General features: G+C 46.3%; 1 protein-coding gene across 2 annotated transcripts in view; it reads left to right on the top strand.

The window, feature by feature from the left end:
- The window catches only part of ecel1 (endothelin converting enzyme-like 1), an 87688-nt gene extending 85489 nt beyond the window's left edge, over nucleotides 1-2199 (top strand). For both annotated transcript variants that reach the window (XM_072455725.1, XM_072455717.1), the window contains exons 19-20: nucleotides 496-572; nucleotides 2083-2199. In XM_072455725.1, coding sequence (XP_072311826.1) covers nucleotides 496-572; nucleotides 2083-2182 — 177 coding nt within the window. In that variant the 3' untranslated portion in view covers nucleotides 2183-2199. The remainder of the gene's footprint in view (nucleotides 1-495; nucleotides 573-2082) is intronic.
- Nucleotides 2200-14955: the final 12756 nt, after the last annotated feature.

The following is a 14955-nucleotide window of genomic DNA, read 5'->3' as shown; positions in this document are numbered from 1 at the left end:
TCTAGTTTAGACCTGGTTTAGACCTGGTATAATCCTAGTTTAGACCTGGTATAATCCTGGTTTAGACCTGGTATAATCCTGGTTTAGACTTGATAAAATCCTGGTTTAGACTTGATAAAATCCTGGTTTAGACCTGGTATAATCCTGGTTTAGACCTGGTATAATCCTGGTTTAGACCTGGTATAATCCTGGTTTAGACTTGATAAAATCCTGGTTTAGACCTGGTATAATCCTGGTTTAGACCTGGTATAATCCTGGTTTAGACCTGGTATAATCCTGGTTTAGACCTGGTTTGAACCTGGTTATAATCCGGGTTTAGAATCCTGGAATGATCCCAGTTTAGATGTGTTTGGATCTGGTATAATCCCTTTTGGATATGGTTTGGACCTGGTTTAGTTAAAAGTAATATAATTTCAAGACAAAAGGTATTAGGGTATTTAAAGGTGTAAAATTATAACTGAAAACTGTTGATGTTTTTGTTGTTGTTGTGGTCAGAACTGGTGCATGAAGAGGAGATCTCAGTCCATTTACTTACAGCTGCTGACGGACAAACACGCCCCAGAGCACTACAGGTGAGACAGAAGAAGAACATTTAACCTCTATCATTGACTTGGCGAGATTAGTAGAATAATTACATATTTTTGGTGTGTTTACGTGTACAAACTGTGATGAATTATTTATTTTATGAGCAACTTTTGAAATTAGAAGACAAAGTGCAATGAATCTTCATCATTTTTGTCTTTGCATAAATGAGTTTGTCCTTTTTTTTAAGAATGTTCCTCGTCAAAACAATCAGAACAGAATCAGAACAGAATCAGAACAGAATCAGATCACTCGCATCAGACGTAACTGTTTACTTGACATTTGAACGATCTGAAAACTCCAGAAATCAGATAATGATCAGATCTTTGCTCTGCACATGAACATTAACGATCTTTGAGCTCATTAGAGCAGTGTGACTCAATATTTACATTACTTTAGAAGGAGTTTCTCTTCATGGAGACACAATAATAAAGTGCTTGTATGTATGTATGTACACACAAACTGCTTTAAGGAAGAGCTTTTGTTTGTGGTTATGTTTCCATGCACATCAAAAATCTGACCATTATCTGATTTCTAGAGTTACCAGATTATTGAAATGTCACGTAAACAGTTGCATCTGATGTGCATGATCTGATTTCTTTCTGATTGTTCACAAAGACAGTTTTGCAAAAAGGACAAACTAATAGAAAGAGCTAGGGTGACCAGGCGCCCCCTTTTACCCGGAACAATCCCAGTTCTGAGCCCTGTATCCCATGTCCCACACACACACACACACACACACACACACACACACACATACACACACATACATCAATAGATACATACATACATACATGCATGCATGCAGAACATACATGCATGCAGTACATACATAGACACATACATACATGCAGTACATACATAGACACATACATACATGCATGCAGTACATACATACACACATACATACATGCAGTACATACATGTATGCAGTACATACATACATGCAGTACATACATGTATGCAGTACATACATGTATGCAGTACATACATACATGCAGTACATACATGTATGCAGTACATACATGTATGCAGTACATACATACATGCAGTACATACATGTATGCAGTACATACATGTATGCAGTACATACATACATGCAGTACATACATGTATGCAGTACATACATGTATGCAGTACATACATACATACATGCAGTACATACATGTATGCAGTACATACATACATGCAGTACATACATACATACATGCATGCAGTACATACATGTATGCAGTACATAGATGTATGCAGTACATACATACATGCAGTACATACATACATACATGCATGCAGTACATACATGTATGCAGTACATACATGCATGCAGTACATACATACATACATGCATGCAGTACATACATGTATGCAGTACATAGATGTATGCAGTACATACATACATGCAGTACATACATACATACATGCATGCAGTACATACATGTATGCAGTACATACATACACACATGATTGGATTTCACCACAGTTGAATTTGTCTTCTTACAGAGTGATCGGCAGCGTGTCCCAGTTCAACGAGTTCTCCAGAGTGTTCCACTGTCCCAGAGGCTCCCCCATGAACCCACTGGAGAAGTGCTCCGTCTGGTGACAGAACCCACGAGGACCGGACCCTAACCAGCTCGGGCCGGGATCAATCAAATTTTAAAATAGATCATCATCGCTCCAAAAGAGTAGATCGGGTTAAGTCCTGCAGAACTTAACCGTGGATCAGTTAAGACGTCTCGACACCCGACCAGGATCTTCTCTGGACATGGTCTCTGTCCTCTTCACCTCGACCCAGGCTCCATCTCAATGACTGCACAGCGCTATCGTGTACATACATCATATCCATTTGATCTATATATTTTTCTACATTTATTTCACTTTTTGAATCATCTATTTTTGTAACGTAGCAGATATTTCACACATAATTTACTCATTCTCTTTATTTTGCAATACTTCACAGTTAAATAAATTAGGATGCACATCGTCTCACCAGCTTTAGTTGACGTGTTTCTTTGAATTGAGCTGACAATAACAATGCCAGAATAACCAAATTGATTGAACATTCCTCAGCCATCACAAACATATAAATGATATGCAGTTTTAGGCCACCTCTGGGCGATGAAAGCGGATGAACTGTGGCTCAGTGGAGTTGCGTCGTGCCTGCCAAAAATGTGGAATTTCGTGTCCGACAAAATTCGTCGTTGAGGAGTTTGAAACGTGATGCAGTGTCGCCCTCTTGTGGCCAACGACCGGGAAAGACCGTCATGACTGTTGTACTGTTTGCCTGCAAATTGGTCTCTTGTAACTGTGAGTGTTTGTACGATTTTTAAGATGTTTTTTTTAAACACGGAGGTGGTTGTTTCTCAGGGTTTGTAGCACCAAAAGGAAGTCGCAAACGTATTGTCTATTCACATGCAACAACCAAACAGAGTATAACGGTGTGATGGTGGCTGCTATGGGACGCTTTCTCGAGTGATCTACACAGACGAGTCAATGTAACCTTGCCGACATGATGTACATACCAAACTATATAATACACTAATTAGCCATAACATTACGACTACGCCGCTAATATGCAGCCCCACATGTGCGGCCCTCGCATGATGCGGGCCCCGCTCACGTGGCTCCACATATGCAAGACTGTGACAAACCCACACTCCATGTATTTCCTGCTGCGTTCATGTGGTCCTGGGGAACTCGGGAGTCCAGAATGAGGAGGGTAAAGGGTGAGGTCAGGAAAAGGGTAAAGGGTAAGGTTAGGTAAAGAGTAAGGTTAGGTAAAGGGTAAAGGGTATGGTTAGGAAAAGGTTAAAGGGTAAGGTTAGGAAAAGAGTAAGGTTAGGAAAAGGGTAAAGGGTAAGGTTAGGTAAAGAGTAAGGTTAGGTAAAGGGTAAAGGGTGAGGTCAGGAAAAGGGTAAAGGGTAAGGTTAGGTAAAGAGTAAGGTTAGGTAAAGGGTAAAGGGTATGGTTAGGAAAAGGTTAAAGGGTAAGGTTAGGAAAAGAGTAAGGTTAGGAAAAGGGTAAAGGGTAAGGTTAGGTAAAGAGTAAGGTTAGGTAAAGGGTAAAGGGTAAGGTTAGGAAAAGGGTAAAGGGTAAGGTTAGGAAAAGGGTAAAGGGTAAGGTTAGGAAAAGAGTAAGGTTAGGAAAAGGGTAAAGGGTAAGGTTAGGAAAAGGGTAAAGGGTATGGTTAGGAAAAGGGTAAAGGGTATGGTTAGGAAAAGGGTATGGTTAGGAAAAGGGTAAGGTTAGGAAAAGGGTAAAGGGTATGGTTAGGAAAAGGGTAAGGTTAGGAAAAGGGTAAAGGGTATGGTTAGGAAAAGGGTAAAGGGTATGGTTAGGAAAAGGGTAAAGGGTATGGTTAGGAAAAGGGTAAAGGGTATGGTTAGGAAAAGGGTAAGGTTAGGAAAAGGGTAAAGGGTATGGTTAGGAAAAGGGTAAGGTTAGGAAAAGGGTAAAGGGTATGGTTAGGAAAAGGGTAAAGGGTATGGTTAGGAAAAGGGTAAGGTTAGGAAAAGGGTAAAGGGTATGGTTAGGAAAAGGGTAAAGGGTATGGTTATGTAAAGGGTAAGGTTAGGAAAAGGGTAAAGGGTAAGGTTAGGAAAAGGGTAAAGGGTAAAGGGTAAGGTTAGGTAAAGAGTAAGGTTAGGTAAAGGGTAAAGGGTATGGTTAGGAAAAGGTTAAAGGGTAAGGTTAGGAAAAGAGTAAGGTTAGGAAAAGGGTAAAGGGTAAGGTTAGGTAAAGAGTAAGGTTAGGTAAAGGGTAAAGGGTAAGGTTAGGAAAAGGGTAAAGGGTAAGGTTAGGAAAAGGGTAAAGGGTAAGGTTAGGAAAAGAGTAAGGTTAGGAAAAGGGTAAAGGGTAAGGTTAGGTAAAGAGTAAGGTTAGGTAAAGGGTAAAGGGTATGGTTAGGAAAAGGTTAAAGGGTAAGGTTAGGAAAAGAGTAAGGTTAGGAAAAGGGTAAAGGGTAAGGTTAGGTAAAGAGTAAGGTTAGGTAAAGGGTAAAGGGTAAGGTTAGGAAAAGGGTAAAGGGTAAGGTTAGGAAAAGGGTAAAGGGTAAGGTTAGGAAAAGAGTAAGGTTAGGAAAAGGGTAAAGGGTAAGGTAAGGAAAAGGGTAAAGGGTATGGTTAGGAAAAGAGTAAGGTTAGGTAAAGGGTAAAGGGTATGGTTAGGAAAAGGTTAAAGGGTAAGGTTAGGAAAAGAGTAAGGTTAGGAAAAGGGTAAAGGGTAAGGTTAGGTAAAGAGTAAGGTTAGGTAAAGGGTAAAGGGTAAGGTTAGGAAAAGGGTAAAGGGTAAGGTTAGGAAAAGAGTAAGGTTAGGAAAAGGGTAAAGGGTAAGGTTAGGTAAAGAGTAAGGTTAGGTAAAGGGTAAAGGGTATGGTTAGGAAAAGGTTAAAGGGTAAGGTTAGGAAAAGAGTAAGGTTAGGAAAATGGTAAAGGGTAAGGTTAGGTAAAGAGTAAGGTTAGGTAAAGGGTAAAGGGTAAGGTTAGGAAAAGGGTAAAGGGTAAGGTTAGGAAAAGGGTAAAGGGTATGGTTAGGAAAAGGGTATGGTTAGGAAAAGGGTAAGGTTAGGAAAAGGGTAAAGGGTATGGTTAGGAAAAGGGTAAGGTTAGGAAAAGGGTAAAGGGTATGGTTAGGAAAAGGGTAAAGGGTATGGTTAGGAAAAGGGTAAAGGGTATGGTTAGGAAAAGGGTAAAGGGTATGGTTATGTAAAGGGTAAGGTTAGGAAAAGGGTAAAGGGTAAGGTTAGGAAAAGGGTAAAGGGTAAAGGGTATGGTTAGGAAAAGGGTAAGGTTAGGAAAAGGGTAAAGGGTATGGTTAGGAAAAGGGTAAAGGGTATGGTTATGTAAAGGATAAGGTTAGGAAAAGGGTAAAGGGTAAGGTTAGGAAAAGGGTAAAGGGTATGGTTAGGTAAAGGGTAAAGGGTAAGGTTAGGAAAAGGGTAAAGGGTAAGGTTAGGAAAAGGGTAAAGGGTAAGGTTAGGAAAAGGGTAAAGGGTAAGGTTAGGTAAAGGGTATGGTTAGGAAAAGGGGAAAGGTTAAAGGGTAAGGTTAAGGAAAGGGTTAGGGTAAAAGATAAGTTTCGAGAAAGGGTAATGGGTAAAGGTTAAGGTTAGGGAAGGGTTTAGGTCAGGGAATTTGATTAAGTACATGTAAGCAGCAATGACTTTAAAACTACTACTACTACTACCACTAGCCTTATCTCATCTTTGCCTTATCTGCTCTTATGCTATAAAATAAAACATAAACCAATCAAAAATATAACAGCTTAGACCCGCTCAGCAGCAGATGTCAATAACTCATTAACGATGGCAGTCAGATCACTTCGTCCAACTAACGTCACGTAATGAGGCACAGTTTGTCTCAGTGGTCATAATGTTTTGGCTGATGGCGCCCAATGGCATTTGTACACAGTGTTATAAATACTTTTGTACAGAATGTGAAAAGTCTTTGTACAGTGCAGAGTTTATCAGATGTTATGGTTGTACAGTGATTTCAATGAGCTGCATGTGGCCTCGCCCTCTCTCCTCTGTCGATCGGTGGATAATGTCAACAATAAACACAATGGATCACTGTGTCCACTTGGTCTGGCTTTTAATTCAAGGCTAAACGTGTGTGTGCAATTAGAGGTGGGGAATACATACCACGATTTAGATAATAAAGTTATTGTTGTTTTCAAAATTTGAATATCAAGTTTATCGTTTAGTAAAAGATGGTTTGAAAAGAGCTGATCAAAAATAAAAAGAAATATAGCCGCAAGCGTCAATGATCGGCCCTCGCCGCCACGCCGCAAGAAGAGGGGGCGCTAACGCGCCCCAATTGTCCTTTTATTACGCCTACTGCTGAATCTGTGACGCTGTCACATCTTCTCCCCTTTGTTTTACCATCAAAAAGCAATTTTATTTTGAATTCTTGGCAAAATGTGCGGCTTTGCCGCACAGACACCGTGACTCTTTGAATAAAAATGTGGATAACTTTTGATGGTCCTGAAGATGAGTCTCACCAAATTTCAGCTTAATAGGGCTGACGCTCTAAGAGGAGTTTGTGAAAGTCTAAAGTGTAAACATGTTCTGGCGATTTCCCCATTGGAATAACATGGAAGGTTTCGGTCATCGCTACGGCAACGCCATAACAATTATGACATGGGTCTCATTGACTTTTTTGATGGGGATGCTAAAATTGAGTTGTGTGTCAAATTTCATATAATTTCGCAAAACTAAACATTTAACCTCCATATAAAATCTGTAGGGGGCGCTGTGGCTCCAAATTAATTTATTTCACTTCAAGTAGGTTTAGGGCAAAGAGTTTAACAACTGATTCTAATTTGACGCAATTCGGACTTTATCTGCGCAAACGGCAGAAATGTTAAATTTGGGAGATTTCTGAAATTCTTGCTACAGATTTTTAGAGGTGTGCAAATTTTTTTGACTTTTCGTCAATGTTCAATGGGTGAAAAATAGGGGGGTTGGTCCCGAGAAGAAAGAAAGAAAGAAGAAAGAAAGAATAATGTTCCGATGCGAAAACAATGTTTCCCATTTTTCAAATATCATAAACTATACATTTTCGGAAAGCGCTCGCGCTTTCCTACCTCATGGTGTGGGTCCCTGGTCACTGACGGGTACTTTCGTTAATTTTGAGTGGGCTCCGCCCACTTTGTGTTTTTGGCCCTCTATACAGTAATAATGTTCAATTTTTGCATTACATGCTTATATGCACGGAACATGCAAGAGATGGGGAACGTATTCGTGAGCTACTTAGCGCAAATGAGTGCTTTGTATGGTCATCCCAATGTAAAGTGCTCGTTTAGTGCGCACTTTTGCACGGGCTTCGCCCGTTTACAACGGTAATGTTCCATTTTCCTACTATTAATTAGTATGCACGGGGCGTGCGTGAGTGAAGGAGTGCGTTAGTGAGTGTTTGGAAGTGGGCGAGCGCGAAGCGCTCGATTTCGTGCGCACTACGTGCGCACTTTCGCAGCCGTGCTTTGCACGGCCTTACGAGATTAATAGGCCTCTCGCCAGCTTGTGGCGTTCGGGCCTAATTACAAAAGCTATGATTAAAACTTCAAAAAAAGGGGTTTTAAGGGGATATTTCTACACTTTTGTGATTAATTTGACAAACATTTCACACTTGGCTGATCATCAAACCTACATAAAACATTTGTAACACATTTCTGTTGGAAAATAAATAAATATATAAATATATTTAGTGTATATATAGTTTCTGGGTGTTAAAATGTTGTTAAAAAAGTCATTTTCTGACTCTCCGGTACTCTTTATACTATTATAAATTATTTATTCATATTATTAAGTAGCTGTAAGGGACAAAATACAAAAACGTTATTAAAGCATTCAGACTTTCTAAAAGGTAATGAAACAGGGAAAAAAAAAAGATTACACCATTGAAACACCAAAAGTTGGAGTTTGTACAATAAGACTCACTGGTTGATTTAGTTTTAGTCATGGTTATTATTATTGGCAAAAACAAGAACTAAAATGCAGCAGAACACAGCAATTTAGGGGATTTTCCCTTTAATAAGAACACCTATTCGCACTTCAAAGGTTAAAATATTATTTTTGCACGGGTTGGTTATATTATTGTTCACGTTCGAGTGCCACTATAAAAACATTGCTGGCCCCCGCTGCCCCCCCTGTAAAAACACCCTGGCTACGCCCCTGGTCGCTGAGGACACATCTCTGCGAACACGATAAACTCTTTCTAACTTTTGAACTGACTTAGGCTGTGCAGAGTTGGACTGAACACTCTCTTGGCCTGTTCCCAGAATTCATTGTGCAAGGAATGGAAAATAACAACACCAACATTTTCATAAATACATAATGAACCTTTTGTAATGAGCTTACCGAAGGCAAACAGCAGCAAACAGGAGTCCTAATGCCAGAGCTGTTCACTGTTTCAAGGCAATACGCGTTACAAATAACCTCATATTCACATATTCGTACACTTAACACCATCAACGCACTAAAAACTTGTCATTATTTGAATTCACCTGATCTGACAGTTCTCCAAGTTCACACACAAGTCACTACATCAGCCGTAAAACCTATTGTGTCGCCTGTTTGTGCCACATTATTTATTCAAACTTGGCTCAAGACAGAAATAAGAAAAAAATGGTGCTGCTAAATACAACTAAATATTCACATTTACTCAAGCATGTCATCATTCGTGTGTCAGTTATTGGAGGTGGTAAATATTGACAGGCCATATTACTGCCACTGCTAAAGGTACCGCTGCTACTGTCAAGAAGATTAGTTTAATTGATAATTCTGATTATTCAGGTCGCTGTAACAGTAATGACTAAAAAAGTAATAATTTTGAGAATTTTAGGCAGCAAAAATGACTAATTGCGGCTCAAGCTAGTCTCCAGACTACATGTAAAGTACTTTTTATCACTACTTTTTCATTCAGAAAGACAAAGTTCAAGTTCAAGTACAGTTATCCCACTCAAGTCATGTTTTACAGTACTTAATACTTTTGAAACAGAAATATTATATCTTCTACTCAACTACGTCTCTTTAAAGGTCCCATATCATACAAAATCGACTTTTCAGAGCTTCTAACCACTAAGTCACGGGGTGAGCGGGCGAGGCAGATCGCTCTTTGCGAGGGTGGCGGCGAATCTCAAACTAAGTCGTCTGCATTTCCGGGTTTGTGAGCGGGGTCCAAGATAAAGGCCCTCACCCCCCTTGCGACCGCGGGGTATGAGCCACCGCGAAGAGCACGCCTGGATTCCCCCTGCCTACATCACCCCTCCCCCACAAACAGTACCAACTTTATTCTTGTTCTATTAACTTCATTCAACATTTTCATGGTCCGAGGTAGAGTTCTGTCCCATTGGCTTTTATGTTCAGTTTGATGTGGAGAATAAGTGTGGCAGCTTGAGCACTATCTAGTTCTCCTGTCTCTGTTCATTGGTCACATGTTTTTCTCCTTCGTCCACTCCTGTTTCAGACTCTGCTGAGGCTGACCTGCAGGTCCAGATGCTCCTCAGCTCCCTGGAGGAACGCTCTCTACTCTAGATGAACGGCTCTTCATCTGCCTGAGAAACTGTCTCTAGATGAACCTGGTTCTCTCTTTCTGAGCAGAAGTTAGATTCAGCTGATGTAAAGTTATAAAGGAGCAGAGTTTACATCGGTCAGACTGGGCCAGAGCGTGGTCAGACTGGGCCAGAGTGTGGTCAGACCGGGCCAGAGCGTGGTCAGACCGGTCCAGAGCGTGGTCAGGCCAGAGCGTGGTCAGACCGGGCCAGAGCGTGGTCAGACTGGGCCAGAGCGTGGTCAGACTGGGCCAGAGCGTGGTCAGACTGGTCCAGAGCGTGGTCAGACCGGTCCAGAGCGTGGTCAGGCCAGAGCGTGGTCAGACCGGGCCAGAGCGTGGTCAGACTGGGCCAGAGCGTGGTCAGACTGGGCCAGAGCGTGGTCAGACCGGGCCAGAGCCTGGTCAGACTGGGCGAGAGCCTGGTCGGACTGGGCCAGAGCGTGGTCAGGCCAGAGCGTGGTCAGACCGGGCCAGAGCGTGGTCAGACTGGTCCAGAGCGTGGTCAGACCGGGCCAGAGCGTGGTCAGACCGGGCCAGAGCGTGGTCAGACCGGGCCAGAGCGTGGTCTGACCGGGCCAGAGCGTGGTCAGACTGGGCCAGAGCGTGGTCAGACTGGGCCAGAGCGTGGTCAGACTGGTCCAGAGCGTGGTCAGACCGGTCCAGAGCGTGGTCAGGCCAGAGCGTGGTCAGACCGGGCCAGAGCGTGGTCAGACTGGGCCAGAGCGTGGTCAGACTGGTCCAGAGCGTGGTCAGACCGGTCCAGAGCGTGGTCAGGCCAGAGCGTGGTCAGACTGGGCGAGAGCCTGGTCGGACTGGGCCAGAGCGTGGTCAGGCCAGAGCGTGGTCAGACCGGGCCAGAGCGTGGTCAGACTGGTCCAGAGCGTGGTCAGACCGGGCCAGAGCGTGGTCAGACCGGGCCAGAGCGTGGTCAGACCGGGCCAGAGCGTGGTCTGACCGGGCCAGAGCGTGGTCAGACTGGGCCAGAGCGTGGTCAGACTGGGCCAGAGCGTGGTCAGACTGGTCCAGAGCGTGGTCAGACCGGTCCAGAGCGTGGTCAGGCCAGAGCGTGGTCAGACCGGGCCAGAGCGTGGTCAGACTGGGCCAGAGCGTGGTCAGACTGGTCCAGAGCGTGGTCAGACCGGTCCAGAGCGTGGTCAGGCCAGAGCGTGGTCAGACCGGGCCAGAGCGTGGTCAGACTGGGCCAGAGCGTGGTCAGACCGGGCCAGAGCGTGGTCAGACTGGGCCAGAGCGTGGTCTGACCGGGCCAGAGCGTGGTCAGACTGGGCCAGAGCGTGGTCAGACCGGGCCAGAGCGTGGTCAGACTGGGCCAGAGCGTGGTCAGACCGGTCCAGAGTGTGGTCTGACCGGGCCAGAGCGTGGTCAGACCGGTCCAGAGCGTGGTCAGACCGGTCCAGAGCGTGGTCAGACTGGGCCAGAGCGTGGTCAGGCCAGAGCGTGGTCAGACCGGGCCAGAGCGTGGTCAGACTGGGCCAGAGCGTGGTCAGACTGGGCCAGAGCGTGGTCAGACTGGTCCAGAGCGTGGTCAGACCGGTCCAGAGCGTGGTCAGGCCAGAGCGTGGTCAGACCGGGCCAGAGCGTGGTCAGACTGGGCCAGAGCGTGGTCAGACTGGGCCAGAGCGTGGTCAGACCGGGCCAGAGCCTGGTCAGACTGGGCGAGAGCCTGGTCGGACTGGGCCAGAGCGTGGTCAGACCGGTCCAGAGCGTGGTCAGGCCAGAGCGTGGTCAGACCGGGCCAGAGCGTGGTCAGACTGGGCCAGAGCGTGGTCAGACTGGTCCAGAGCGTGGTCAGACCGGTCCAGAGCGTGGTCAGACCGGGCCAGAGCGTGGTCAGACTGGGCCAGAGCGTGGTCAGACCGGGCCAGAGCGTGGTCAGACTGGGCCAGAGCGTGGTCTGACCGGGCCAGAGCGTGGTCAGACTGGGCCAGAGCGTGGTCAGACTGGGCCAGAGCGTGGTCAGACTGGTCCAGAGCGTGGTCAGACCGGTCCAGAGCGTGGTCAGGCCAGAGCGTGGTCAGACCGGGCCAGAGCGTGGTCAGACTGGGCCAGAGCGTTGTCAGACTGGTCCAGAGCGTGGTCAGACCGGTCCAGAGCGTGGTCAGGCCAGAGCGTGGTCAGACCGGGCCAGAGCGTGGTCAGACTGGGCCAGAGCGTGGTCAGACCGGGCCAGAGCGTGGTCAGACTGGGCCAGAGCGTGGTCTGACCGGGCCAGAGCGTGGTCAGACTGGGCCAGAGCGTGGTCAGACTGGGCCAGAGCGTGGTCAGACCGGGCCAGAGCGTGGTCAGACTGGGCCAGAGCGTGGTCAGACCGGTCCAGAGTGTGGTCTGACCGGGCCAGAGCGTGGTCAGACCGGTCCAGAGCGTGGTCAGACCGGTCCAGAGCGTGGTCAGGCCAGAGCGTGGTCAGGCCAGAGCGTGGTCAGACCGGGCCAGAGCGTGGTCAGACTGGGCCAGAGCGTGGTCAGACCGGTCCAGAGTGTGGTCTGACCGGGCCAGAGCGTGGTCAGACCGGTCCAGAGCGTGGTCAGGCCAGAGCGTGGTCAGACCGGGCCAGAGCGTGGTCAGAATGGGCCAGAGCGTGGTCAGACCGGGCCAGAGTGTGGTCAGACTGGGCCAGAACGTGGTCAGACCGGGCCAGAGTGTGGTCAGACCGGGCCAGAGCGTGGTCAGACTGGGCCAGAGCGTGGTCAGACCGGGCCAGAGCGTGGTCAGACTGGGCCAGAACGTGGTCAGACCGGGCCAGAGTGTGGTCAGACTGGGCCAGAGCGTGGTCAGACTGGTCCAGAGCGTGGTCAGACCGGGCCAGAGCCTGGTCAGACTGGGCGAGAGCCTGGTCGGACTGGGCCAGAGCGTGGTCAGACCGGTCCAGAGCGTGGTCAGGCCAGAGCGTGGTCAGACCGGGCCAGAGCGTGGTCAGACTGGTCCAGAGCGTGGTCAGACCGGGCCAGAGCGTGGTCAGACCGGGCCAGAGCGTGGTCAGAAAATGTACATGTGTTAGAAAAGCCAAGAACATTATCAATCAAAAGATATTGGTACAGCACTTTCCTTTCAGGCAATAACAACAATCATCTAAAAAAGCATTCGTAAAAATGATTTATTTCATACATACGGGCGTGGATTGATTTTGTTCTTTTTATATTATAAATACAGACAAACAGAACAAGTCCATAGAGTGAAATACCTGAAAATGAAATGCCATGTCCCTCTGTCTCTGTCCCATCTGTCCCAGTGTCTGGAGAATCTGTCCATGTTTAACTTTAATCATGTTTTAGCTCTAGTTTCTCCAGAGGAACGTCAGCTGTAAAAGATTTCTGTGGAACGTCCAATTGGAGTTTAGATCAGGCCCAAAACATTCAGCCCCGCCCGAGTCCTGCACTCATAGAATCTGAGTTACTTTAAGTAACCAGAGTTTTATTGTCAGAATAAAGTGAAAGAGCTTCATGTGTTCACAGCTTTAGTGTTCTACCTGCAGACGTCTCTGGACCAGAAGAGCTCGTCCTCAGACGACTGACCCACATGATCTCGCTCTGTCCTTTCTCTCTCTCTTTCAGGGCATCTGACTTTCTCTGCTCTCTGCTCCTCTTCTTTCCCCTCTTCATCCACGTTCTGTCACTCACACTCCTCCATGTCACTCATGTGTGCGTCCTATTGGCTCAGAGCGGTGATGTCACTCATGTGTGCGTCCTATTGGCTCAGAGCGGTGATGTCACACACGTGTGCGTCCTATTGGCTCAGAGCGGTGATGTCACACACGTGTGCGTCCTATTGGCTCAGAGCGGTGATGTCACACACGTGTGCGTCCTATTGGCTCAGAGCGGTGATGTCACACACGTGTGCGTCCTATTGGCTCAGAGCGGTGATGTCACACACGTGTGCGTCCTATTGGCTCAGAGCGGTGATGTCACACACGTGTGCGTCCTATTGGCTCAGAGCGGTGATGTCACACACGTGTGCGTCCTATTGGCTCAGAGCGGTGATGTCACACACGTGTGCGTCCTATTGGCTCAGAGCGGTGATGTCACACACGTGTGCGTCCTATTGGCTCAGAGCGGTGATGTCACACACGTGTGCGTCCTATTGGCTCAGAGCGGTGATGTCACACACGTGTGCGTCCTATTGGCTCAGAGCGGTGATGTCACACACGTGTGCGTCCTATTGGCTCAGAGCGGTGATGTCACACATGAAAATGAGAACTCACGGAATTCTAATTATCGATACCACTCACGAGCACATCCGTCTGAGGAATAAAGTCTGGCGGTAATGCAACAATTGGATGCCAACCGCCATAAAACAACAACAACAACAACAACATCTTTGTTTACTAATAATAACAACTAGAAGCCGTGCAAGTGTAAGAAGCCATTGTGGGTGACTGCGTAATACATGGCCGTATCCTACAGTTGCCATCGCTGAATGATGACAACACGCTCGTGACGCCCGGTCATGTGTTGTTGTTGTTGTTGTTGTTGTTGTTGTTGTTGTGTTGCTTTTAACGGCGGTTGGCCGCCAACTGAAAAGGGGCATTTACTACCGCCTATTGTATTTATATGTCTTCAAAGTGTGTCTTCTTCTTCTTCTTCTTCTTCTTCTTCTTCTTCTTCTTCTTCTTCTTCTTCTTCTTCTTCTTCTTCTTCTTTGGAGTTTTATAGCTGCTGGTATCCATGGTGTTGCACTTCCAGCACACACTGCAGTTGTGATTCTTGGAGTAACTGATGTTGTTGTCGCTGCCTTCAATGGAGTCGAGAGTGGACTACAACCACCTAACCCTATAATCTTCCACTTAGCCCTGTGTTCTATAAGGAAGTAACTACAGCCTTTCATGATCCCTGTGACTGAAGATTGTAAGAAGATTCCACAGATTTAAGATTATCAGATTATCTTTAGACTTTATTCTTGCCACATCAAAGCCTTCCATTCCTCTCCGCTTTGATTCCATGGGCTTCGAAGACAGCGAAACCTAAACGCAGCGGCACGAGTCGGCTCTGCGCAGAAAGCAGCCTGTGTGTGAGGGTGGTCCCGCTGTGGTAAAAGTGGTCACTCTTCGTCACTCTCAAGTCTCACGGACAAACTCTGCAATGTTTAAACTAACAGTGGAACTACTACACAAAACATTCCTGTTTTATTTAAGTAAAACTTGAACTGAGCCACTTTTACTTGTTTTGGAGTAATATTCTACCACGTGTATTTGTATTTTTACTTAAGAAATTCATTGTAGTACTCTTGTTATATCAATTAAGACGTTTAAGACGAAGCAGGCTCACAAAGCAGACGCTCTGGCGCCCTCTGGTGGTTGACGGGGGAAATGCAC

The sequence above is a fragment of the Eucyclogobius newberryi genome, unplaced genomic scaffold (genome assembly GCF_026437365.1).
Source record: "Eucyclogobius newberryi isolate DKJ021-1_F unplaced genomic scaffold, fEucNew1.0.hap1 SCAF_10, whole genome shotgun sequence".
Lineage (NCBI taxonomy): Eukaryota > Metazoa > Chordata > Actinopteri > Gobiiformes > Gobiidae > Eucyclogobius > Eucyclogobius newberryi.
Note: the sequence above shows the minus strand (reverse complement) of the source record. Positions and strands in the feature narration are given on the sequence as shown.